The 27,997-nt window shown below is 46.2% G+C and overlaps 1 protein-coding gene across 3 annotated transcripts in view; it reads right to left on the bottom strand.

The window, feature by feature from the left end:
• Nucleotides 1–18,360: 18,360 nt before the first annotated feature.
• Nucleotides 18,361–27,997, bottom strand: part of RAPGEF5 (Rap guanine nucleotide exchange factor 5) — a 220,878-nt gene continuing 211,241 nt past the window's right edge. For all 3 annotated transcript variants that reach the window (XM_037022017.2, XM_037022027.2, XM_073238710.1), the window contains exons 25-26: nucleotides 25,741–25,795; nucleotides 18,361–22,481 (exon numbers count right to left, since the gene is read on the bottom strand). In XM_037022017.2, the coding sequence (XP_036877912.2) occupies nucleotides 22,363–22,481; nucleotides 25,741–25,795 (174 nt within the window). In that variant the 3' untranslated portion in view covers nucleotides 18,361–22,362. The remainder of the gene's footprint in view (nucleotides 22,482–25,740; nucleotides 25,796–27,997) is intronic.

The following is a 27,997-nucleotide window of genomic DNA, read 5'->3' as shown; positions in this document are numbered from 1 at the left end:
TAAAGTTGGGTATAACCCTTTCACCCCAAGAACATTTTACTACCACTTCTTTGGTCACATTGAATCTAGAGTGAACTTGCCCGGGGCTGAAACCCATTGGCAAGACAGAACATTATTTAAGTTCTCTGTGCTTCAGTTTTTCATTTGTTAGCATGTGGGGGGTAGTACTGAATTGTGACCCCCACTCCCAAGTTCCTATATTCAAATCCTAACTCCTAATACCTCAATGTGTCCTTACCTGGAAAGAGGGTCATCACAGATGTAATTAGTTGAGTTCCTAACTAAAGGGGAAACTGGGAGAAGGTAGCCACAGTGAGCATGCCCTGTGCAGAAGGGTGGCATGCAGCCATAAGCCATGGGACGCCCGGAAACGGAGAGACCTGTAGCCTTCTTTGCCCTGGGCCTTCAGAGGGAGCACAGCCTGCCCACACCTTGGTTTGGGGGTTTGGCCACCAGAACTGTGAGACAGAGATTTCTGTTGTTTAAGCCACTTGGTCTGTGGTACTTTGCAAGGGCAGCCCTAACCCACTGACCCGGGGCATTTGGGAGGGGGCACGAAGCACAGTGCCTGCTGCCCGTGGTCTCTCAGTAAAGGTTAGGTTTTATTAGCAGTAACAAAGTGAATGCAGGTGACTCTGCACACTACCTCCTGAAGTAGGGATTAAACCTGAGAAGCAGGAAAAGGAACAGAGCAGGACATTCCACCCAATGGCCTGAGGCCAGGTGGGCAGGAGTGGCAGAATGCACCAGGCCCACTCAGCCTTGGCCGGAGGCGAAGAAACAGCAGACAGATGGCCATCATTTCTGGTCACCCCTGATCTGGACAGGGACCAAATGAGGGATCCAGAGGCAGTGGTGTGTTCAGCTCTGATGCAGCTCTCCTGGTCCCTAAAGCTCTCTGTGGAGGCCTCCGTTGCCTTCCATGAAATGCCCCAGCCCTTCCCAGTCATGAGAGTCCTTGTACCAGGGACCAGAGTCCATGACCAAGCCCCTGAACTGTGCACACTCTCCAAAACTGCCTTTGTGTATATGTGGAAGGCTCATTAAATCACCTGAAGTGGAAATAAATGAAGCAGAACTGAAAATTCCCTGTCCTTGACTGTCCGCGTAGTTATCCGGCTGCTCGTTAGATAGTGCCACCTCGGAACAACAGCCTGCCTTCCATAGGCAAGCCACTTCTTTCCCTCTATTAGTCCACCAGAGGGAGGCGAGGAGCTGGACAGGTGCGTGTTATCTGAGCAATCCGGGATCCACCTCGTTCTAGCCAGCCCCTCATAAACAGGCCTGGCATAGGGAATTTGAAGCCCATTTTGTAAGAGTCTGTTCCCAGGCAGCTGTCAAGCCAGACTTTTCAAGGGAATGGGCTATTACAAAAGTCCCAAGGCATTTTTCCATTTTAAAGACTGCACCACTTCTTTCAAGTCACTGAGGAAGTAGGAATTATCTGAGAGATAGTCATTTCTCAGAAGTAGCTGCTCCGTGCCAAAGGGAGTCATCCCAGCAGGCTGAGCTGACTGCTACTTCTGCCCTGGAACCTGTGTGCAATTCCATGGCAAGTTGGGGGGAATTACTGGGTTCCAACATACAATGGATTGGCCAACTGTTAGTTGACTTCAGTAGAACAGTGCGAGGCCTCTGCTCCAGCAGGAAGATAGCACTCCAACCAGCTGCAAAGTTTACAGCTCTCTACCCACACCCCACCCAGTTCTCAAATATCCTCCTTTCCCCAACAGGCAGTAAGGGAAGTAAGAGGCACTAGTTTTAGGGAAGCAAAAGACTGCTGTGTGAGCTTGTACAACTATGCAACCTCTCTGAATTTCAGAGCTCTAGTTTTCCTTCTTTAAAATGGCTTTCCTCATAGGGTTGTGAAAATTAAAGAATACATGAAGTGGTTTGTAAACAATAAAGTGATACACATGTAGGCATTGTGCAGCAGGGAAATGGAGGATGGCCTGGTGTCTGCTTGTAGAGCAGGGTTGTTGACCTTGGTATGGTGGATTTGCACATGTCTTTAAAAGAATGCAGGTGAAGTTCAACAGGAAAAGTAGCAGATTGAGTAAGGGCAAAGTGAAGTGAACCGACATTCAGTGGGCAGAAATTTATTGTAACTTATCTCATTATATCCAAAAATCAAGTGAGAGAGAGGTAATTAATGAAATGTTAAAACCAAGGTTCCCAAACTTTCTCAGTTCACAGCACTCTTTATATACTGGCATGCCTAGGAAAAGAAAGACCTAACAGTGCTATTTTTATCGTAGTCAAGTTCAAATGTAAGTTTAATATGTATTGATATCCTAAAACCTTGGCACCTACTGGGCCCTGCATAGCTTCCCAGACTTTGGAATCAGGACACAGCAACCTCCTTTCCCATCCCATATTTATGTTCACATGACTTTAATATTTTCTCATTGATATGACACCATCAAAAATCAAAAGGAATGTAGTGATTAATGTTGAAACTGAGCTGTCTCAAGCTAGTGGTTCACACAACATAGGACACATGTTGCTGGATTTCCCCTGAAATTTAAAAATATCCTAGAGAGCCCCTGTGAGTTCACAGTGGTATCTGAGGGTGCCTCAGTGCACAGTCTGGGAACTGAGATAATAAGCTAATGCTCAAAGATTTCAAGAAACTTCAAGTTAGAGTTTCTCAAATTTTAACATGCAAGGAACTGCCTGGGGATCAGGTTTTCATGTGGATTCTGATTCAGGAGGTCTGGGGTGGAGCCTGAGAAGATGCTTTTCTAACAAGCTCTTGAGGATGGCAGCTGGTTGGGGGCCCACCCCATGAGTGGCAAGTGAAACAGGAGAGGATGGAAAGCTGGTGAAACAATCCAGGTTTCCGGAGCCCGTGCTCCTTTCCACAACCATATTGCTTTCCACATATTTAAAGCAAGGAAAATTTTAAGTAGTGTGTTACCAGACTTCCAGTTTCCAGTTCAGGGTGTAGGGAAACTTGCTTACAATAAATTGTCTCTCCCATCCACACAATAACAAGAAAAGCTAAACAAAGTGAAAATCAACAACTCCTCTTAGATCTCTCAGAGACCTGAGGTCCCACTGCCTTTAAAACTGCGAGACAAGCAGAATCACAACTTACTGGAGCAGAAGCAGGAACCAGGACCTCCGCAGAAACCCAAGCCTGTGTAGGAAAACCAGGGGGTAACTGACGGCTGCTGGAGGCCCAGTGTGGGGAAGGTTGAGAGTTAAAAGTCCAGATACTTTTGTGAGTGGTACCTGCAGGAGCCCTGCCAGGTTCTCCTGGTAAAGAGCAGAAAAAAATCCCCACCTGCGTCTGAAAGGGGGTGAGGAAAACAGCCATTCTTAAATACACACAGGGAATTCCATTCTTCCTAATGAGGCCTGCCCCCAGGGAAATGGTTTCACTAGAGCCCTGGGACAAGGAAACTCCCCAACTCCAGCCCCTTCCCGCCTCCCTGTCTCACCTAAGGGGGCAAAAAACAAAACAATACTAAACAGAGATGTTCCTGTGCAAGTCACAGCCCAAGCTCACTAGGGGAGGTGGCTTAATAGGGGGCCTTGGACTGCTTCCCCTCCCCGCTGCCTTCCAGGTCACCAGGCTCCTATGTAGGAGCAGGGAGCACAGCTGAGCACCATGCATCTCGGATTTAAAGTCTCTGGGGAAATCCAAAGGCAACAGGCGAGGCTAAAACAAGGACACCGGAGGAAAGCTTAGCTTCTAACACCTACAGCTACAGCACCAGTAACCCCAGGCCAGATAAGTGTACACCTCATGCTAATGGCCTATCTCCCTGAGCTCCTTTACCCACTACATCCTATCCAGCTTGCAACACAAACTCAGAAGGCACACCCAAAGACAAAGCTCATGGGGTGAGCTCCAAGCCCTTGGCACTTGTTCCACTGTCTCATCAGACATCACTCACAACACACATGTTCAAAACTAAAATTAAGATTTTAGGATGGAAGCAACAGAACATTATACCCCAAGCAATGGCCCTTCTGAGCACAGGGCCCTGTGCGATTGCATGGGTCACACCTCTGTGAAGCTACTCAGCACTCCAGATGCAAGCCTGGGTAGCATGAGTAACTCCATGGTTGCTCATTACTGAACTTTCTTTCAATCCTGCCCAGGAATTAAGTTCTGGAAAGAATGTAGTGTTGAGCAGTTGGGTCTTTCTCCATTAACTCTGTTTCCCTTCAAATCATAATAATGTTTCTGGGACCACCTCTGGCTCAGCTGGCCTGTGGTAGTCCCTGTGCTTTCCTCACTGGATGCATGCCCTGCCTGCAGGAGACAGAGCCCCCCATTCCTACATGTGTGCCTGCTGTGCTCCGTCACACAGGCAGGGATGTCTCCATGATACTTACGTGCTCGGCAAATTTTAGGAGGAAACTCGGAATGTATGAAACTCTACAGGTCATCTGCAGAAGCTATTAAATGAATGACATTCCCTTAAGATACTTATTGAAAGCAAATCAAAGCTATTAAGACAAACAATACAACACAGGCAACATTATCGCACGACCTCAATATCATAGACAGACACTAATACTAAGAAGAACCTAAGAAAATTCTGTAAACACTCAACAAAGCCCACTGGTGCTCCTGCCGGCCATCACAATAGACACCAGACCATAGTTCACGAGGCATGTTGGAAGCAGCAGAGGATCAGCTGGAAAGGGGAATCATACATCGTGGATGACTCGTAATGAAGTAATTGTAACATAGGAAATTAAATTGCTATCTATAATCACAAGCGCCTATTTGAAGGTGGATCATGGAAAAATGATGAAGGGCTCTTTTATTCTGCCAAGTTCCTAAATAGATTTGGATATGTAGAGTTTGGCCTAGGGTCAACTTTGGTGCTGGGGACAGAAGAGAGCTGAAATGGGATGAATTTGGTTTTGCTCGTGAGAGGGTGGCAGTAGAGGAAGCTGGAGCTTGCATTATGGAAAAATGGATATATATTTTCAAATACAGGAATGTCTTGAATTCAATGTTAAATGGTATGTATTGCCACAGTAACAGGATGGTATGAACTACTGATTCAGATTCACTTCTGACTCCAGAGGTTACAACATGGTGCTGGGAAAACAATGGAGATGGGCATTTAGGGAACAAAGTCCTCACATCCTCCAGCAGGGCCACCAGTCACCACGTGGAATCTCTGTAGACCAGAGCTAGACCGGTAAGGTTGACCGGCTCCTGCTGTGGGCATACACAGGCCTATGTGCAGAAAGACTGCACCTGGCCCCAGGAAAGGTTTGGCCCTCCCAAGCTTCTGGGAGGCAGCCTCTGAGCCTTTGCAATGTCCTGCCTGATAAGAGTATCTTTGTTTATAATGGAGCCTTGGGCCACGCCAGATATCTATGTCTATGCCAACAGTGTGATTTACTTTGCTGAGTTCTGTGAGTGTGGTCTGGGAGCCTCCTGAATTGCAGCCTGTCTCTCCCCTGCTCAGGTTAAGTGCAGACAAAAGAAAGGGGCAGGGGGAGCACAGCATCCCCATCCCCTCTCAGTTCTGCAGGTCCAGACCTGGGACCCATCCTTGCCCTGAAAGGGGTGATACTATACATGAGAGTGAGGTTTAAAAAATGAGCAGGCTGCATTTTCGTAGCTAGGATTAGACTTTCTCCTACAGGAACACAGTGACTGGGAAGGAAGTGTCAGCCAGAGAAATAGGGTGAGCCACCTGATGTTAACAGGGCCCAGTGGGAGGCATAACTGAAGAACGTTGCATGTATATACTTCACCATGTGAGATGCCTCAGTGAAGCCGGCCTTCACGCTAATGTCCCTTCTGCACAGGGCAGTCATTCTCAACTCAGACTGCGCTGTATATCACCTAAGGCTTTGGGGCCTTATCTCTAAGAGATTCTAATTCTGTTCTGGAAACTTCACATTGCTATTGTGTTTTTAATTAGCTCTATTAAGAAATAATATACAAATGATTAAATTAACAATTTTAGATGTATAATTTGTTGAGCTATGAGAAACGTATACAGGAGTATAAACACTCCCATAATTATGATGAAGAATAGTCAGTTTAGTCTTTGCCTAGGCTGCTAGAGCAAACAGCATGAATTTATTCCTCCGTTCTGGAGGCTGGGAAGTCCAAGATCAAGGCACCAGGACGGTCAGTGTCTGGGGAGGGCCTGCTTCCTGGCTCACAGCTGGCACCTGCTTTGTGTCCTCACATGGTAGAAGGGCAAGCAAGCCCCCTGGGGTCTCCTTTATTTAGCACTAACCCCATTCCTGAGGGCTCTGCCCTTATGACCTAATCACCTCCCAAAAGCCCACCCCCTAAGACCAGCAACTCTGGGGGTTAGGATTCAACATATGAATTATGGGAGGACACATTCAGACAAGCCAATGCATTCCTCTAGCCCCTGGCCCCTGACAGTGATCCAATTTCTGTCTCTATAATTATGACTTTTCTAGAGTTCATATTAGTTGAATACAGTTGTCCCTTGAACAACACAGGTTTAAACAGCACAAGTCCACATACCCATGGATTTTTTTTCAATAAATATATTGGAAAATTTTTTGGAGATTTTTGACAATTTGATAAAACTCACAGATGAACTATGTACCCTAGAAATACTGGAAAAATTAAGAAAAAGGGATGTCATGAATGTCTAAAATAGATGTAGATACTATTTTATCACATACTACCATATAATCAACTGTAGCTATTAGGAGTTAAGTTTTGGGGGAGTCAAAAGTTATATGAAGATTTTTAACTGTGGGGGGTTGGCACCCCTAATTCCCTTGCTGTTCAGCGGTGAACTGTATATATCATGTAGTCACTGGGTTAATTTTTTTCACTTAGCATTATGCTTTGAGATTCACCCTCATTAGGCTTATCAGTAGTTTGCCACTTCTTAATTGCTAAATATTTCTTCAATCTATGTGTATACTGTAATTTCACCAGCTGACATATATTTGGATCTGGTCTGGGACCTCTGAATGACAGTTTTACAGATTTTTTCAGTAGGGCAGAAGCAGTTCGGCTGTCTTGTGAGCCTGTGAGCCACTAGATGGCGCTCCGTGCTCATATCCAGCCCGAATCCAGGCTGTCAAAATTCCTGGGCTGGCTTTCCAGGCCAGGCTCATTCTTTAGGCACTGCAGACATAGTGCCTAAGTCCCATCATACTTTTACGAACCCATGCAAGTATTTTAATTTCTTTTAAAGTCTGGATAAACAAAGGAATAAAATACTCCTTATATTCATCTGTATACCAATGCAATCCTAAAACATGCTTTCATAATATATATTTATAAATTATTGATATATTTTTAGATATAAAATATTTACATGTTTTTTAGTATTATTTTTAATGGAGGAAGGGGCCCACGAAGGCAAAGTGTCTAGGACCCACACAAATCATAATACAGCATTGACTGTTTCTCTGTATCATGCTTGGAGTGTGGAACAAAAATGTCATTAAAATTTAATGCAGCTCCAGGGTACATCTTCCCTTGTGGACATGTTTAAAGATGCATGATGTATGCACTCATATATTTATTTGATTCAATTCATTTTCAGTCATATATCCTCTTGATTTTATATCTGAAATGCCTTCCAACCTGTCACCTTCCCTGTGTACCTCTGTTGCCACCTTAGTTGAGGCCACTGGTACCTTCCTCTTGGACTTTTACATAGCCTCCTACTGGCCTCTCTGCTTCCACTCCCTTCTATAAGCAGCCAGAGTCATTTTCCAAAAATCGCCTCTGATCATGTCAGTTTTTTGCTTTAAACTAAAACCTTCCCTGAGTTTTCACTGACTAAACAGTGCTCTCCCAAGGCGGGGTCAAGGGGCGAGGGGAGTATTCAAGGAAGAAGACAACATAATTCACTGGAGCATAGAAAGAAAATGGACTCCTATTGGTATTTATCTCATCTTTAAACATTTCTGGGTTTTGTGTGACTTATTTATTACACAATACACGTGCATTACTTATACATAAGTATATGTGTATTGGGAAAGGTGCGGGTTTTCAACTTTTTTCACCAGAAGGATGATTCACTGAAAGTGTTTAGAAACCTTAAAAATGATTTCAAGCCATTTAGAATAGTACAAAGAACTTTCCAATATGAAACTTACCTTTAGGACCTTACCTGCTTAGTTCTAACTATGCAGAATACCTCTTCAGAGTGCTAAGCTGTTAAACTTTCATGCATTTACAAAGTTTCATGCTTAGGATGAACTCCAGTCACACTCTTCACTGGGTAAAACCTGCCGCTCCCTTCAACACACAGCTGCTGGGCTCCTGTTCTCTGCGGTGGCTCCTGGCTGCTCTCAGCAGTCCTGCTCCCCATGTGCTGCCTCGGCCGTATCACATTTATTTGTCCATATTTTTCTTTTTCCTTCTTCACCATGTTCTGAGGTGCATGAATGGTGTGTGTGGCTGTTTCTGCATGGGCACATGTGCACATAGAGGGGTTGCATTCTAGAACAGCTATAAGATGCCGGGCACATAGGTGACCAACTCATTCTGGTTTGCCTGGAACTTTCTAGGTATTAGATCTGAAAGTCCTGTGGCCCAGGAAACTCTGAGTCTCAGGGAAACCAGACGGTTGGTCACTCTATACAATGACCCCATTACACAGATGAGAAAACTAAGGCTCAAAGAAGTTATACAAATTTATCTAAGCTCACAGGCTAATTAGTTCTGGGATGTGGCTGTGTACCTCAGAAAATCAGTACTCTCTCCACATGGCTTGATGCCTAGATGGGCAGCGACCATGTCTTATTCAGTTTTGTATCTTCATGTCAGTCATGATTCCTGCATATATCAAATATTTTATGGATGAGTGAATGAATGGAAAAATGGATGAACTCTCCACTATAGAATCAAAACAGTGAACAGACCAAGCTGTGTGTTCTCCCTCCCTGTGATTCTGCACAGTCCCTGAATGTTAGAAAATTGGACTCAGAGATGATAAATGACTTGCCCAAGGTCACACTTCTGGGCAGAAGGTGGAGCAGGAACCAGAACTCAGGTTTCCTGATTCCCATTCCAGGGATCTTTCTACTAAAGCACTGAGCAAAATAAACCAAAGAGCAAACAGTGGGAGAAGACTGAGCTGTTCTTTTAAACATTTAACTGAAGATGCTAAGCCGCATTGAATTGCCAGGATTTGCACCATTTAAAAGACCCTAAGACTGGGAACTTTTTCTAAAAGAAAAACAGCCCTGTCATAAAAGTGTGCCCTTTTTCTTGTCAGTCTTCTTCACTCCCACTCCGAAACAGTCGAGCCGTGGGTCTAAACCAACCTGGCGTCATCTTCAACATGGAAGGACTATTTGGAGATCAAGCAGCCAGGCACTGCCAGCCAGAGAAGGGGCATTGCCCACACCCACTGCCTGTGCCGCTCTGAGAAGCCCATTTGTCTCCGTCTTTATGGGCGTCTCTTGGCTTCCAGGCCTTGTTTGTGCTTTGTCCCCAGACTTTACTGACCTCTTTGATTGGGAGGAGCTCAGCCCTAGGCAAATGAGAATTTCAGTGCACAGTGGGCAGCTTGGGTTCCCCAGGGATTCTGACTGCTCTCAGCACGTTGGCTCTGGCCTTTCCAGAGAATTCTGCCCAGGCCAAACAGCACGAGGAGACCGGCGGTAGCTTCTGGGCTGACGGAGTGGCTGAGGGATGGAAGGCTGATGGCTTGGCCGTCTTTCCTTTTAGATACGTCATCAGGGCTCTTTCATGGGGAAAACGGGAGGAGGGAAGGAAATGATCTGTTTTGCATTCCTGTGTCCCCACCCCAGTCTGGCAGGCTGCAGGCCGCCCACTGAGGCCGCATCTGGGAATGTTCCAGATGCTTGTAAATGGCCTGGGAAGCAGCAGACTTGAGGCAGGCTGAGCGCGCCCTGTGGTGAGAATCCTGCCGAGTCCCCTCCCTCCGCGTTCTGTGCAGTAAATGATGCCCTTTACCTGGTCTATGAGGGTTACCTTAGCTCTCCCGGCAAACACACCAGCACCTGCTGTGTGCCTGGTTCTGTGACAGAACGCTGACAGATCAGCAGTAAAAAGACAGCCTCAGGGGCCTCCTGGACTAGCTGAGGGCCAGGGGCAAGCCAGCAGCGCACAGGCTCTGCCTTAACTGGAGAGGGTAAACCTGGGGGCAGAGGCACTCGGCGGAAGGGATCCAACCAGGCCAGAGGGGCCCACACCGCTCCCCTGGAGGCGCTGCGGTCTGGGCCTCAGGACAGTCGCTGAAGTGAAGAGCAGAGAGGAGGTGAGGGCCGGGCAGCCAACCCAGGGCGCGGGGAGCTCCGGGAGGGAACGTGGGGCCCGGAGTCAGCACAGCGCCGCCTAGTGCCGACGGAGTCCGCGCTCCAGAACCGGCTGCAGAACGGACCGAAGACCCGGGAGCCGGGACGCGCCAGAAAGGTTTAGCTCGGCCAGAGTGGAGTGGATGTGTGTGTCTCTTGGGGAGGGGGCTGGGGTGGCGAGTAGCACCCCGCGAGGAGTGAGGAGAGTCTGGGGAAGGACGCAGAGGTCAGATGACGGGCTGCCTGGTAAACCATGTTTGGGGATTTTCACTTTCTCCTGAGGGCCAATAGCCGGGAGCCAGGAGGAGTGAGGATTTGCCTGGCCTCCTCCCTCCTCACCCCCTTAGGAGACACATTACAGGGCCTGCCTGACCCCTTCAGGTGTCAACATTCTCATTCCCTTGATTTCTGTATTTTAGGAAAAGGTGCTCCACTGTACTGTAAAAACAGAACAACAACCCCGTGGGCCCTGGCCTGTAAGCGCCAGCAAATCCATTGCCCCCAGGCTTCTACCAGCCCCATTTGTCCTTTGAGTTAACACGGGCTGGGCTGCAAGAACACGCATTTCTAACCGACTTCGATTTTGCCCAGGATCACCACATGCCCACTAGATGTCGCTGATGTCTCACATTTTGGTCAGAACAGTTCCAAAGGCCTCCTGCCAGCAAGTTTGCATTAAGCATGGAATGTGCCCCTTGTGTTAAGCTGAGCGCTTTGTAGATAAAAAATTCCCTTTACGCAGGATAGTTCTGCAGATAAAAGAGGGTTCTTTCCCACAAAGGATAAAGTTTGTCTTTGGCTGGGCAAATAGACAATTTGAGTCCTCCTTCAACAGCTTGTTTTGAGCACTTATTTCTGCCTGTGTTCTAGGTATACCTCGTTTCCTCTTGGCTAACTGCAGCCCCCAGAATCTGATGACACAAGTGTAGCTCATATTTCTGCATTTCTTCTGGGAAAAGCCTGAATGAGAAGCCTGCCACTGAACAAATCTGTGATGTCAAAGTTGAAGGTGTGGCTGGGAGTGGAAACTCAGGATCCTTGGTCGGTGGCCCCACAAGACGACCCGCTGCCCAGCTGGTGGCATATGTTTGGTGGAACTGGGAGAAGCCTGTGTGTCAAAGTCCTTCTCTGTGGTTGTGCTGGGAATGCCAGGAACATGGACCTGGAGGTCTGAAGGATCATTCATTATTTAGCCTAAGTCAACCAAAAGCACATGACTATCCTACACAGCACCCCAGCTTTCACCTTGGTGAAAATCCAAGAAATGGATGGGGTCAAAGGGCCAGGGTATCTAGCACACAAGCCAGACTCAGTGTACAGAAACTCCTGTTGGCCCCAGTCCATGTCTAGTGGACATTCTAACTTAGTGTGTCCCCAGCTGAGCTCTTGATATTCTCCTTCAAACCTGTCACCCCTGGTCTTTCTCAGACCAGTTAGTTGCTGTTCCATCATTCCAGTTTCTCTAGCCAAAATCTTTAGGGTTAGCCTTGATTCCTCCCTTACTCCACATCTAGCAAATGCTATCACCCCCTCCAGCCCCCACTGCCACCACCTGGTGGAAGTCCCATGGATTATTTCAAAAGCTTCCTGACATATTTCCCTGCTTCCACCCTTACCCCTCTCTGCTCTGCTGTAAACTCGACAGCCAGAGTGATCTCATGTCATTCAGATCTGATCATGTCATTCTCTGCTTGAAGACTTGGGAGTGGTTTCTCCTCTGAGTTAGAGGCAACACCGGGTTCTGTGTGGTCCGGCCACGTTATCCTGGGCTCCTCTGCCTCTCTCCCCCTGCCGACTGGCTCCAGCTCACCAGGCTCCTTGCTGGTCCTTAAAGTCTAGGTGCATCTTCAGGATCTGTGACGTGCTGTTCTCTCTGCCTGGGATGCTTTTCCCACAGGTGTTTGCATGGTCGGCTCCTCCCTCTTTCCCAGTCTCCTCAGTACAGCCTCCATCAGTGTCCTGAACCTTCACAATGAAGGACCACCAACTGGGTGGCCAAACCAACGGAAAGTTGGTGTTTCATTGTTTTGGAGGCTGAAAGTCTGAGGGTAAGGAGGTGGCGGGGTTAGTTCCTTTGGCGAGCTGTGAGGAAGGGTTCACTCCAGACCTCTCTCCTTGGCTTGTGGATGGCCGTGTCCACCTTCACATAACCTTCTCCCTGAAAGTGGCCCCAAATCTACCATCCTTATTAGCACACATCGTACTAGATGGCCCACAGCATGATGGTTTAATTTTAACTTGATAACCTTGGTTAAGATCCTATCCCCAAATAAGGCCACATTCTGAGATCCTGGGGGTTAGGGCCTCAACCTGTGAATTTTAAGACAACTAAACCACAGCCAAGTCCTTCCCAAGCTGCCCTAACATTCCACCCACCCTCCTGGCACCCTCTAATCCCCCTCCCGGTTTTAGCATTTTTCTCTTTAGAAACTGCTTATCACCTGATGAACAGCTACATGCTTTACTTGGCTTGCTTATTGTCTTTCTCTCCACTGGAGCCCAAGCTCCATGTAGGAAGGGATTCTGTTAAGTTCATGGCTGTTTTCCCATCACCTAGACTAGTACCTGGCACATAGTAAGTGCTCAAGAAATATATATTAGATGGAGTTGATGCAGTCTGTTGTAGACTAATATTAGTTCACTAACATATGAAAGAGAGAGAAAGTGTTACTGGTTGATGTAAGGAAGAAAAACACTGGGCAAGAGCAACCTCAGGCCCAGGAGCTGTCCCTCCACCTGGCCTCTCCTGCTTTTCTGCCTTACAGAGACAACTTCAGCTCAGGCCAGGGCTCAGAGTCTGCGCTCTGCCCTCTAGTGCTTGCTGACTCTAAATGAAACCGAAGAAAATGTCCCCGCACCTCAGCGGACCCAACTAGAGAGTCCTGTCTGTCTCTGTCTCAGATCAGGATTATGATGCTTCTGTGCTGTCACCAGGAAGCCTGATGCTCGCGAGGTGCTATGCTGTCCTGGAGTTCCCAGGCCTGTGGTCCGAGCAGAGGAGGGACACCAGGGACAGGGCTGGATGGGGCCAAGGAAACCCCTGGGAGCTTCAGTGAGTCCCCATAGAGGCTGTGGCCCAGGAACAGATGTGACCAGGCCTAAGGGCTGACTGGCTTTTTCTCTTCCTGTGCTGATGTAGTAATGCTGACATTAGTATTACCCCAACTTTGGAGGCTATATGTACATATCCTCAGACTGATCAGCAAACACTTAGGGAGTCATTGTTTGGTCCAGGTGTCATGCGAGGCGCTCAGGGTTTCAGGCAATCTCGAGTCTGTATCTCACTTCAGCAAGTGCAGAGGACTCTCACATGCACACTCCACACTCCGTGTCATTCTCCCAGCAGCCCTGTAGCAAAAATGTCACTAATGATCTTGTTTGACAATCAAGAGAATATCGGTGGGTGACGTTCAGCAGTTTGCCCGTAGTAGGTGGTGGGTGCGAATCTGCTGGCACACATCCAGCTTTGGTAATCATCCCAATCATGTCATCTAAAGAGCTGTCACTCGAGTGCAGATGGTGCAGCAGCATTGTATTTAGCCCTTTACATGCATTTTCTCCTTTTGCTTCTCATACAACCTTGTGAGGTAGGGGGCATGTTGGCCTTCATTTTATGAGGTGCAGAAACAGTAGCTAAGATCAAGGTGTAAACTTCTGCCAGTTCTCCCAACTCTTGAAAGTCTGAGCCTCACTTGAACCTGGCAGTCCAGCCTCAGAGGTTACAATGTTAACCCTTTCCTCACCCTGGAGTAGTCCACGCTGGGTGGGAGGCAAGGCAGTGCAGGGTGGGTCCCCAACGGCTAACAGGTGGGACCTGCTGTAGAAATGCCGGTGGAGACAAGGGGGTTCAGTGTGGGGTGGGACAAGCCTCCCTTGGGAGGTAGGGAAGGGTTCCTGGGCACAAGGTGTTCAGGGGGCAGAGAAGAGACTGGACAGCTGAATCCTCTTGGTTCCCTCCTTACCCTTCGGAAGGCAGTAGCTTAAGGGTCCTCAGAAGCAGGCCCTGCTGCATTGATTCCAGGGCCCATATTCGTTTATCCACTGCAGGCATGGCCTCTGGTAGGAGTGTGGAGTCAGCACAGGCACAGGACAGGGAAGAGGCGAGGTACTCTCTCCCAGCACCCACCCCCCTGCCTTTTCCCTTCTAGCCTGAGGCCAGTAGGGTCAACTGAATACAAAGCAGCCTGAACAGTTCTTATTTCCCACATCAGGCAAGTCACTTCCTTAAAACAAAACAGAACAGCCAATTAGCTCTAGTAGTCACAGCTCTGCACCAGCATTCTGAAGAGCCAGGGGCTGGGAGGGATCTGAAAGGCCTCCCAACACAGCTGTCACCTGCTCTGTAGGCTGCTTTTAGTTCTGTTTGCATCCTGGGTGGGGAAGAACTCATTATTCTTAAGGCAATTGTGGTGGCCTAGGCTTCTCCAGTTAGGGGGTCCCCACCCCAGTTATCTGTGTATCCTTATCAATCTGGCTTCAAGATTCAACACCTTGAAAGTAACAAATAAGCCTCACATACTCTTACTAATTTAGCAAATGTTTGGTGCATATTATTTTCACCAGGCCTTTTCATTAGAAGTGTTAAAAAGAAACACACAGGCCCAGCATGGGGTCACTGCTGCTAGGCCACGTCTCCAAACCAGGGCTTACTACCCAAACCCAACTACAGCTTCAACCTCCCCGGGAAATGGAGTCAGCCAGGAATGTTGCGGTCAGCATCTTGCATAAGGTCATCTGTCACTTGAGCCTCTCCATCTGCCCTAAAGGAAGATGGGGTCATCTGCATAAGACCCCTGCCCCCAAGAGAAAGCGATCTGCCCCCAAGAACCCCTTTTCTTTTGCTAGTAACTTCCCCCACCCTCATGTCTATAAGACCTTTCATTTTGTACAATTCCTAGGAGCACTTCTATCTGCTGGAGGGGATGCTGCCTAATTCACGAATCGCTTAATAAAACCATTTAGATCTTTGAATTTACTTAGATGAATTTTGTTTTCTGACAGTAGGAATCTCCACATGCAGAATATCAGTTTAAAGAGGATGCCAAATAGTCTCTTGGGGTATCTGACCCATCTCTTTGGCCCTGGAGAGGTAGTAAGTAGAAGCCAGAATGTGGAGAATTTGTAGGCAATTGATGATTAGTTCTACAGCATGGGAGGTACTGTTGAAGGATTCTGAGCTACAGAGAAACATGACCACATATGTGTTTTAGAGAAAACACATTTTGAGGGCAGTTTGGAGATTATATGGGGGGAATTTAGGACAGAGGGAAGGAGACTGTGCAGAAGGCCACTGCAGTGATTGCAGTCAGGCCAGCCAGGGCATGGGCGGGCCGGAGCAGCTGGTGGGGAACTTGATGAGCAGGGTGCTGGGTGGGGAGTCAAGATAGTGCCCATGGCCCGGACCTGGCTGGGAGCTGGCATCACCCACGGTGTGAGGTGGCCCCAGAGCAAGGGACTTCCCAGTTATGAGACACCAGAAAGCCATGCTGCCGTAGAACTCAGTGCCACTGCCTCACGTCTCCCATGCGGGTTAATTGCCTTTGAGGAGTCCATCTCTCTGCTGTGTTTTTCCTTGGTTTTGGTGTCCAAGATACTTCAAGTGGCTGTTGCAAGGAAGGACTCAGAATGTGATTATTTTCCCTCAAGTTGTAACTAGAAATTACAGCCTCTAATGATGCATAGACAACCTGGGAACCTCTGACCATCTGAGCTGGAAAGGGACCTTGGGAGAGGAGGATTCACTACCACCTACCATGGTGGCATCGCAGGCCGGCAAAGCTCCGAGGCTGGGCCTGCCTAGGGTCTTCCTGAGGGAAGAAGAGCCCAGTCAGGAGTGCTTGGCTTTTCTACCCTCCCCACTTTCATGTTGAAAACCTGGGGATGTTAGGAAAGCCCAAGGTATTGGGGGGTGAGTCCACAAGATGGGGCTTGTTCTTCTCTTCCTAGGGGAAATGCCCAGGCTCACCGAGATCTGCCGTGCAGTTTAAGCAGAAAGCAACTAGTGAGGTGGTACAGTTAGGCAGCAGGGGAGGCCTTGGAGCCATGCCCACCCACCCCCGGCCCTAGTTTCACCCTGGAGTGCAAGTGCTATGTGGGGAGGGCTGAGAAGTTCCTTTACCTGCAGCCTGGCATGAGGCAGAAGGTGGGCTGCCTGGGCTTCCTATGGGACCGCTGTGGTAAGGAGAAAAATGACCTTGCTGTAGAAACGCCCCGACCATTAACCAGAGACAACCCTAATCCAAGCCCTGGAAGACCTCCAGCCCAAGGGGAAGGATATGTAATTGGGAGACACAGTAGGACTTAAGAGAAACAAAATTGAGAGCTGCACCTTGACCCAGCTGAGTGTGGCTGGAGCAGGATCTCAGCTCGTGTCCCCAGAGCCGAGCGGCAGGAGGCTGGCCCTGGCACTGTGCGCAGTGTCTGCCCTGCTGGGTGGGGCTTGTGCTGGGAAGGGAGCTGGCTGCTTCTCTATCAGGTACGAGATACTTGGGCTGCCCTCAGGAATAGGATTAGCAGGACTAAAGTTTTAGGACTCTGCTCTGTTTAAAGTAGTGAATGGAAAGCAAGTATCCAATGGCTCACTGAGGATCCAGAAGACTTGAAAGAGGAACCAGAGCAGACATGGAGCTCTGAAATATGATTTTGTAGCTGGTGCACCAGGGTCACGACCAGAAAGTTTATTTTGAAGTTTGCTAATTTGCACAAGAACCGGCTTCTATGAACCGGTCTCATCCATCACGTACTATGTCTGCAGGAGCCTTGTTCATCTTCCCAATAGAGCAATGCCAATGAAGAAAATCCCCAAGTACCCTGAGCACACCGGACATTCCCCGTCTTTGCCTAGTGCCTTCTGAAGCTGGAGCCTGGGGCGCCCATTCTCCCTTCCTCGCGTGCACGGCTCCTGCCAGCCCCAACAGCAGGAGGGCTTGTGGGCAGCACCGCATGGCAGGTGCACTGTCCTCCTCCCCCTGCTCCCAGTTGTCTCAGAGGCAATGCCCCCTTTGTTCTCCCCATTTTCCTTTGTTTCCCAGAAGTGCCACTTCCTGGAGATTAAGTGCCCCAGAAATCATCTCCTTTACCTTTTCCCATATAAAAGTAAGTCCTTCACATGAATGTGTGACAACAGGTCCCACCCATCAAGTACTATGCAAAGCCAATACCACGGCCCACGCAGGGACTGAGGGATAGGGCAGTGTATCCAGCAAGAAGCGCCCCGGGACACTATTAAGCAGCTTAGGCTAAATTCTGTGGAGGTGACAAACCATCTCCAAACCACAGTGGCTTCTAATGATGACGTTTTACTTCCCACTTGATTACGTGTCCTTCACAAGCTGGAGACGCAGCCGAACGGAGGCTCCTTTACCCGGAACACTGCAGGTCTCACGGCAGAGAGACGGCAGCACAGGCTACCCTGTACAGCTTTGGTTTACACGCTGCAGCTGCACAGGGCCGCTTCTCCCCATTTTTCACTGGACAGAGCAAGACATTTGGCGACTCCTGAGTTCATCAAGGTGAGATACATAATCCTCCTGCAAGAAGGGATCTCCACCTGCCAAAGGCCAGGCTTGGGGTCAATGGGCAGAGTGTACAGCCCTCTGGCAGGGAGGGCTAGAGCGGAGTCTGAATGACGACATGGGCTATCACAGGGTGCATGGGTATTTACACACAGCTGGTCTCCCCACTGCCTGGACCATCATTATTACCACTTTGTTTTGTCATTACACCCATAGTCTTTGCTGCCAAGGCCTCTGTTCTAGGCCTAGAGCATCACCACCAGGGCTCGGAGCTTCCCTCAGGATCTGGGTTCATAGGAAGGAAGAGTTCCTATTCCTACTCCAGCAGAGTCGGGTACAGGGGCTGCTGGGTCCCTCAAATCCCAGGATGAGAACACTGATGTCATTTCCACCATGGGGTCGTTAGCTTCTCCAACTATGTGACGGCAGCATGTGATTTAGGCTTCTACAGGCTGCCTGGGAATCTCCTCCCCTACGTGTAGCTCTCAGTGAGCAAATGCCTTCTGAGTTCCAACCAACTGAGCATAAGGCTGCCAGAACACAAGCTACGCAGCCCACACATGTCATGGACACAGAAGCTATGAGGTGTGAATTTAACATAATCTTATATTTGGAAAAGCAGTTAAAAAAAAAAACACTCAAAAATACAAGATAAGGTAACAGTGACTTATATAAGTTTTCACCTTATATTGCTTGGCCATTTTTACATATAAATTATTGCTTACTAGCTTCGATAAATACACAGCACAGTCATATACAGAAGCAGAAAGCATGAAACATGAGAAAGAAAATACTGTTAATGGCAATTCTGGTAACTCAACAAATGTTTCATATTTACCAGCTCTTATAATCATGGAAAACTACAAAGTGTAGTCCCTGAGAAGTTAGGTAGACACCCCCACTGCGGGTTTTCTATCTTCTAATTGTTAATGCAAGCTGAAAATGTCACTCAGTCCTAATGAACGATACATTACAAGGCAAGAGTCCTTGCTGCAGGTCATGGATTTCATCTCAGTATTTAATAACAGTGTAATACGAATACAATAAATAGGCTATGCAAATAAATATTACTCTGCTAAAAAATGTTTAGTATATACAGCTTTGCTTTATACAGTAGCACATTTTCATTTAACTTTTTGGCAATTTTTAAGAACTTTTTTCCCCCTACTTGTTCTAAGCACAACGGCCCACTCATTAATAAGCAGGCTGAAATTTTAAGGACATGTCTTTGAAACATTTAAAAGAAACTCCACATCAGAAAACTGCAGTGGACCTGATCTCCATTTTAATGTTTGTGCCCAGTTTCTGTGAAGCTTGGATCTGCTGTAACCATGTAGGAACATGAAGTTTGGGAGCCGTGGTGTTTGTAAGCTGTCACAAATAACGGGGCCACAGCGAAAGCCCTGCTCTGGGGATCAGAGGTCACGAGTACCCCCTCTTCTGTGCAACGGTTTCTCCCCACTTGGAGGCTAGCTAACATGAGTGCTATATCTCCCTGCCACCTGGGAGGTGTGGGTTTTTACTGTAACCTTGTGCTTCTGAATTCAGTGCACACTCTATTTGACTTGCATGTGGACAGGGGTCCAGGAAAATGAATTTATTCTAAATATAATTAATGATACTAGAATAAACTGAATGTAGGCTATAATTTTTTCTCAGAACCACCTTTGGCAACTGAGCAGATTATAACACAGAGTGACTTTAAAACACCCATAGCCTTAAGTATCTGCTTATGTGTATGGAAAAAACTGTTCAGAAATTTTGCCTAAAGGAAGTCTGTGCTGACTTCCAAGCAGGGCAGGTTCACTGGAAATGCTGATCCAAAGACCCACAGGGCTGAGAGATGTGCTGTAGCAAAAAGAACCCATTCAGAAATGCCTGTGCATGCTCGCTGGTGAAGGTGGCAGATCACAGGAGATTTTCAGAGTGCATGGATCGTATGTGATCATAAAAATCTATGAGAGCTGGAAAGGAGCTCAGATATCTTCTAGGCCACCATCTAGCCAGCACAAAACCTATTTCAAGAGGCCTTGACCAATATTTCGAGAGGGAAGATGGCCCATCCTATGAACAGGGAGCAGTGTCTGTCCACGGCAGCCCGTGCACTGTTGGACAGCTCAAATCATTAGAAAGAGCCTCACCTGAGCTAAATCCAATTTCCACAAGTATGCCTTGAATTCTTTAACTCCAGATTTGAGTCTTCTCAGGACTTTTGAAATATCTGAGAGCTGCTGCCTGGGAAGTCTCTGGAGACAGTTGTTTTATTTCAGAAAGATTTGGAGATTTTTGACCTTCAGAAAATAGGGAGGGAAAAGCAAATGCAAACTAAACAAAATCTTCCCTTCCTTTTGCTGCCCTGAGAGCCACATGGCCATAGTTGGAGGAAATGGTGGACAGCACTATTTTCTCCATGCCCTGTGTCCACCCACGCCATGTGGGATACACTGAGTACACATCAAAGTGTACTTACACCTGACGCATGGGTGGACTCGGTTGGCCATGTACATATTTGAACTGGGGTTAAGCAGCAGGTGCTATGCTGAAATAGTTGTCCACTGAAAATTAGTCCTCAAGAGGTAATGTTCTAACTGGAGCAATGGAGTGAGTAAAAATGTGAATAAAAATTTAAACTTAAAACACAGACAATGTCAAAATGGCTTTCCATGACTGGACTGGCCAATTGCTACTTTCCCACACAGAGAAACGACAGGGACTCAAGATTGTGCCTCAAGTCCCTGCTATCCCCAGGAATTTCCAAGGGGAGAGCTTTCCAGCATTTGATCAGCTGGGACACAGGTCTGTTTTCTCCGTTTCTGATGGCTGCGGTCTCCAGCAGGTCTCACTCCATGCCCAGCAGCCAGGAACATCTCTCTCAGTGAACCAGCCCTTGATGGTGCTTTTCTATAAATCCTGTTTATTATCTGAAGATTTACATGTTGGGGAAGAACATGTCTCTTTGAAAGTCAGAATTTTCTCCATGTGGTTCCTTCCATGATCCCTCAAGCTCAGTGTGTTTCCTAAGCCCAGGAAACAGCACTGCTATAAAGGAGCCAGAAAACCTGGGCCACACATCAGGAATGAGGTGCTGATAAAAAGGAAAAGCCTCTGTATGGGTGCCCAGGAACTAACAGCAGGAGTGGTGAGAAGGGCACCAGGACTCACACGAGTGGGAAAATGAATGGACCTAATACATGATGAAGGAACCTCGTATTAGCAATGGGACACTGTCTAGCTGGCAGGGGTGGATTTCATTATTGTATCCCATAGGCTTCTTTTTTCATTTGAAGGTCTAGGGCAATCCTTTAACCAGTTCTTGAGAATATAAAGAGGTCTTATTTACTGTAGGAGACTCAATCTGTAAAAATGGGAATAAAAAAAGACTTAAATGACTCTGAGACTTTGAATAAAAAAAAATCATAGAAATGCTTCCTGCCTTGGTTGGGAGATGGACTACAGCACTTGTAAGTGTCCAACATAAATCAGACATTTGGCTATTTTGGGGTACTTTTCATTTGCTGAAAGATGGGCAATCATCACTATCTTCATACTTTGCTCTTCTCTAGGGAGTGCCAAGTGCTTTACACGTCTAATCCCACTTAACCTCCCTGCGGTGGCTGTTATTTTTCCACACTGCAGGCAGGGAGATTGCTGGAGGCATGCAAAACACTAGAGCATCATCAGGCACGAGAATGCAGACCTCTGTGACTCTGTTACTGCAGTAAGTAGTTCCTGAGTGCCTACAATGTGTCAGGCACTCTGCTTTCTCAAGAATCATATTGTTCCCAAAAAGAGATGTGAACTTGCAGATGTGAAGAAAAATCCCTGGGAATTAAACGAGTCAATTTCCTAAAGAAGACTGTTTTTCCTTATTGGCAAAGCAACTTAGCCTAACTTGCCTATAGTTGTGAATCAGTTGTGCAGAAATGAATTTCACCTGCAAGCATATATTGATACATGACTGTGGATGCAAAGATATGCATGCCTTGACATTTCACTTTTGGAAATCAGAGCATGGATGCCAGCTGTTGGTCCTGATTCTCTAAACATAAGGGGCTTTTGGTGATGTCACGGTTTGTGTTGAGAGACCACTCCTTCTTCCAGGAAACCTAGAGATGCCATCACTGTCTTTAAGTGTTCAAATGAGCAACTTCTTTGACAGCCTATAAACAGGGATCTACTCCCAGGCAAAGTAAATCTCCTCCATGTTTAATGCATACTTGTAGTCAAATAGTCAGTCCCTGTAGGATAAGACATGTTCTCTTGTCTTGATGTAGGCACACCTCAAATTGAAAAGTGGATTGGTTTCTTGTGACCACATTGCTGATCCAGACTTCTCCATTCGAGAATGCTTCTGACTCTTCCTCTGCCTGCTCGTTCCGACAGTAGTGCGAGAGGCCTCTCTCTGTGTCTGGTGGCTGATGTCACTTCCTGAGCACACTTCTGTTGGCTTTCCTATGCATGCCTTATGATACACTGATAAAACTCAGCAACTTCTTTCCTCACAGGAAAGCAACATGCTTGGCACTGACATTCCCATAGCTCAAAGTGCTGCCATTACAGGGGACGTGAGGCGGTGGGGCGGCAGGACTCACACCCGAGGCTCCATCCTGTGGGAGAGCTCAAACAGGGCCTGCTGGCTGTCAATGACATACAGGTGATTAACGTAGGATTTTAACTCTTGGTGCTCTTTGGGAGACACGTCACCTCCTGTTTTTTGGAGTAAAAAAAGATAGTCAATCTCATGAGTGCAGAAATGCTAATACCAGTAAAGCCCTACATTAAGGCTTAGAGTAAATCTATCAGGTGGGCTTGTTAGCCAGAATCCACGAAGAGCTCCACAAGAGCTCTCTTTATCCCAATAGTGATGATGCTTTTTCAGCCCAGACTAGGATCCTCGGGTCAGTTATTAGGCTGGCAGGGTATTTGTTTCACCCACATTCATACAGCATTTAATATCTAACATTGTATACTATTTAGTGATTATGTTGTCATCCCCCTTTGCAGAAGGGAAACATCACAGACTCACAGCAAGTGAGTCACCGAGCAGCACAGGAACCCAGGCCATGCAGCTCCCAAGGTCCACATCACAGCAATGGCTCATTTAAATGGCTTTCACTGGCTCTTACATCTCAGTCTGGAATTGTTAGAAATCACTGCTAATCTAGTGAGCACATGGATGCAATAGTTCCTTTTTTAAGACCCTGTATAATCCTTTGGTGTCCATATGTATCAGAGAAAAAAAATTAAGGGACCAACTGAGTGAGCAGATATCACAGAACTAAACTTAAGGTATGGTGAACAGCCAAAGCAAGTTCCCAGAGGGATGTGGATGGGCTCTGTCTACCTGGCAAAGGGCAAGGCAAGAGGGTTTTCCACTCCCAACTCCAAAGTGGTTCAAGAATCAAAGGGCTCCAGGAGCTTTGAGTGCACTGCACCAGATATGTGCCATGCTGGTGACAGCTCCGATAAGGAACCAGGGGTAAAGCAGCCGGGAGACGGGGCCAGCCTGCTTCCCACGGTCACAAACACCAACACGAACAAGCCTCAGAGCACCCAGAGACGGCTAAACTGGGCCATAGTGAGGCACCGCAAACATCAGTGGTGGTGACCGCACATCCTCTCGCTTCAGGAGTTGCAGGGAGAAGAAGGGTGTGAGGCTGGAGCTCAGCTTACAGAAGGAAGGGGCCCAGCGCAGGCTGAGCATTTTAATGCAGCAACTCTTTCTCTTGGTGAAAAGCTGCTTTTTTTTCCTCCTCTATGACAAAAAGTTTTATAATTTAAGGCTTGTATAGCATGGGTGGCTTGTATTCTTAAATTTAATAGAAATAAGCCTTCCTAGTTTCAAAAAGTAAAAGCACCAGGAGTTAGAGTTGTTACCATCCCACTTGTTTGGAAGTGACCAAAAAGCTGCATTCGTGGAGCATACCTTCTCTGGAACTCAAAGATGAGATTGCTTTTGGTTTAGCAAATAGTGGTTTAGGAAACATGGTAGTACAATGATAATTTTGTCAGTATTTTGGCCTTAAAAAAGATGGTATGATGAATGGTTCCATAATTGCATGGCACTTCAAAACTTATAAATGGCTTAACTATCTTACTCTTTTTCATTAATATTTTAGTATTTTTTACACACTGAAATGATAATATTTTGGATATTTGAGTCAAATAAATCAAAATTAACTTCAGTTGTTTTTTTAAAAACCTTTTAAAATAAGATTACTGGAAAATTTTAAGTTACAAATGTGGCTCAAATTGTACTTACATGGGATAGCAGTCTAGACCAGGTAATTCATTGAAAAGGCAGCCATTAGGGGTGAGTTGGCACAGGAAGCCCACCTCTGTGGACCTCTAACAACTCATTACTAAAGGTCTACCAGAGAATATTATCTTATTTTTCCCCAAATGCTGGCATTTCTTACTATGCCTGTGTAAACTGTCAAAATGAACTTAGATAATTCAGTGCCAAACCCAATTTTGAAAGATATGTAAGTATAGAACATGACCAAGCCTGATAGTTATTTAACTGTTTCCTCTGCTTTGTGCTATGCAGACTTATTCTGTGGTGATGGGAGGCATAAGACTAGGTCACGGCCAACCAAGCCAGGGCACCTTCCTGTCCACACCTGCAGTGTATATAAATCAGAGTTCCTTGGTGAGTGAGACTAATGTCTTAGAATCTGCTGAGTCTTCATAACCCAGTACTCATCAGTAACATCATGTTTGTACACTTGAATGATTCTCTGTGACAATGTTATTATTGCTGTTGCTATTGTAACTGTGTTGTACTTGGGTACTTAATGGAGAGTTATATAAACACATATCAAATGGTATTAATCGATGTGAATATTTAGAAAATCAGGTCCCGTCTTTATAATTCTCCCTTTCAAACATAAACTTTGTAATTCATGCAGAAGTTCAGTTGCTTTGTTAGAGGATAATTATTGCCAACCAAGATCAGCCCAGAGAGAAAAAAGTTCTTAAACATATGCACCTATCCTTAGGAAGTGGGACTTGGATTTTTCTACCTTATATAAACATCTGCATTGTTCAAAAAATTATTTTGCAGTGAGGATGTATTACTCTGCAAAGTTTTACTTAGGTCACCTTTGATTGACTGATTTATTAAACTCAACTTCCTATTTTTTTGTTATTATCCTTTATATCTATAGAATCTGCACAAGGCAAAGGTAAGGGTATGGGCCAGGCAGTCAGGCAGACTTGCTCTGAAAATGGGCAGAATGATGGAACTGCTCTGAGCTTCTGTTTTCTGCTCTGCCCACAAGGCTAATCATCCCCATCGGCCAATCACCAATCCTGTTGTCAGGATTCCACTGCCCATGTGAAAGCTCCTTGGATTCAATAAAATTGATTTCCTTCCTTTCTGCAATGTTATAATACCATTTAAACATAATGTAAATTATGCCTGAGACTCAGAAACAAATAATCCTACACACATTCATCTCAGTGGGGAGTATACAAAATGCTCAGAAAAATACTTTTTCAGTGAAAGGCAGCTCCAGACAGGAAGTTTTTGTTGGAGAGGAGGACAGATTCTGGAAGGCTGCTTTTGGTGCTTTTATGAACTATATTCCTATTCCAGGAAGGCTCCGAGCAAGGAGGTTAGAGACAGGGTCACCCCGATAAGCCCACGGGTAATTCTGAGGCCATAGGCCAGAAAACAAGACTTCTGGGTTAGGGGTCAGGTGGGGAGCTTCTGATGGTCGGTAGTCACTCTGTACAGTGTAAACCACTGCCGTGAGAGGATAAAAAGCTGCCATATCCTGTCTCCCTCTGCATCCCAAACATGCAGTTGGTGAAACAGAGAGAGAACAGAGCCTATGCATATAATATGCATATTATACTTTACAATCTATTTAAATTGATTACCACCAAATATTTGTGCTACGGTCACAGTCTGTACCAATGTATGGTAAAGCTACATTCCCATGTGGCTTCAGTTACTCACCAAACTGGTTAGTCCTGCAGTGTCTCAGGGTTCGGACAGTGTCTGCAATCATATGCTGAAAGGCGGAGCAGGGAACATGTCAATGGAAGGTTCAAAGGATGTTGCTGGCATGGCAGCATCTGCTAGGATGGAGGGACATGGACCCCCTTGGGCGTAAGCTGAGCTACACTTGGAGCTGGACTTGAGTTGACAGAGCTGTCTAGTGGTCAATGGGCTTTGGCCTACAGGAGAAGAGCTCACCACAGTGATGACAACACAGAGCCGATATGTACTGTACAAAGAATGGTGGGAATGTTGAGAATGGAACCTCTGAAGTTCAGAAGGGGGATCTCAGAAAAGTCTTCACTGAGAGAAGCCGAAATGTTCCCAGAAGTGAAAAGCCTAAGCTGCTCTGGACAGGCGGACTGGGTGTGGGGACTGTGGCTTTGCCACACAGTGGGTTTTCCCAGGGCTCAGTTAGAACCTGTGCACCCAGGTTTGGGAGTCACTGCTTCTAAAGACAACAACTAAATACTCTTCTGTAATCCATGCTCAATACAATCAATTAAAGTCCAGCACCTACTATACATCATACGGTGACACACAGACTTGTTGAATGGAGGCAAGAATTTTGGGGGAAATCAAAGACTCAAGTATCTCAAATGGTGGCAGGAAATTAGATAGTCATAAAAGACAGTTTCTAAAACACCCACATCTTTGCAGAAACTGCTTTCTTTTTGACTTACATTCCCTCCTAGAGTCTCCAGTATTATGCTTTAATTCCTTTCTTTACAGTTCTCCCTGATCTGTATCAGCCAGATAAAGATAATAGCTAATATCCATCATGAGGAATTGGCTTCACAAGTTAATTCAGTTAGGTTCTCTTAGTAAAAGTCTCCTTAAAGTCACACGGTTTTTGACAAGATCCCATCACCTCAGACTTGTGTATTGCAACAATCTTCTGGCTTCACCTTTTTTAGTTTTCCAGGATGAAGGAAAGAGAGCATTTAGGACAAGACCATTCTCCCCAACAGTCCTCCTTCACAGTTGTCAGACTAATCTTCCAATATCACTGTCATCATCTGGAACATCTACAAAACCCGCTCTCTTTTCCATATCAACATCCAAACATCGTCCTATTATTGAAGAACCAGCATTATCCATTATCTGACCCTCTAAGCATCCACAGAGGGACTGTCACTCACATCCTGCTCATACTCACTGAAGACAGGCTCATCCGTGCACAGCAAACCCTCAATAAATTATTGCTACAAGAATAATGTTAATATTAAAACTTTCTTTTTTACTTAAAATCTGGCAGGACTATGGAAACTTTATTCAAATATGGCTTATTTTATATGTCTTTCTCACAACCGTGTTTCTAATGTATTTCTACTCAAGAGTGGAAAATTAAATAGGATGGTGATTATAGCAGTCACGTAAGTTGCATTTGTAAAGGAAATGGGACCTGACTCATGTCTATGAGTGTATTGTTATATTTACTTCCCCAAATTTTACCACTAGCGCCAGGACTGTTCTCATGTTGTTTTAAGCTATGGTGTCACACTCATTTCTATCGTGTGCCATTTGCATAGCTCGTGCAGGGCTGGAGCCGATGCAACGTTCAGTAGGGCATGAGGCGTTGAAACCTGAGTCCTGATCCTCACCTTTAGGTTTCTAAAGGGACAGGGAGGAAGATATGGTAGAAGATGATGCTCTTGACATTGAGAGACAGAGAGAAAAAAAGGAGAAAGCATTTGGGTCTTCATTATTTAATAGTTTGAGACTGAAACACTGAGAGTTGCTGAGGCAGCACAGAAAACAATGGAAATCTTATTAAACCCAGTGGGTGCTTCTGGGCCTTCGTGTTGTCTGACTTAATGTGTTGGCCTGTTTCAGCCATATAAAGATAATACACTGAATTATTTGCTAGCTGACTTGAAGAGCTAATATCCATCATGAAGAATTGGCTTCACAAGTTAATTCAGTTAGGTTCTATTAGTTCATTATTGTGAAAGATGATCCTGTTTTAAGCTTAAGTGAAACCCTGTCCTGTGCTAACATCCTTGAAAATACTGGCTCTACTAGGAAATTCAGTTTCATTCTCCAGCATCCAAGTATAACATAGGGCTGTGTACACTGTAAAACAGACTTTTGTCTTTCTAGAAAAAATTCTAACTTCACCTTGTTTTCTCTGTGCAAAGAGGGCTCAGCATGAAGCATGCGATATCATCAGTGCCATCTGTTTTGGAGCCCAGGAACTCACTGGTACAAAACC

Source organism: Manis javanica, chromosome 6, assembly GCF_040802235.1.
Source record: "Manis javanica isolate MJ-LG chromosome 6, MJ_LKY, whole genome shotgun sequence".
NCBI lineage: Eukaryota > Metazoa > Chordata > Mammalia > Pholidota > Manidae > Manis > Manis javanica.
Note: the sequence above shows the minus strand (reverse complement) of the source record. Positions and strands in the feature narration are given on the sequence as shown.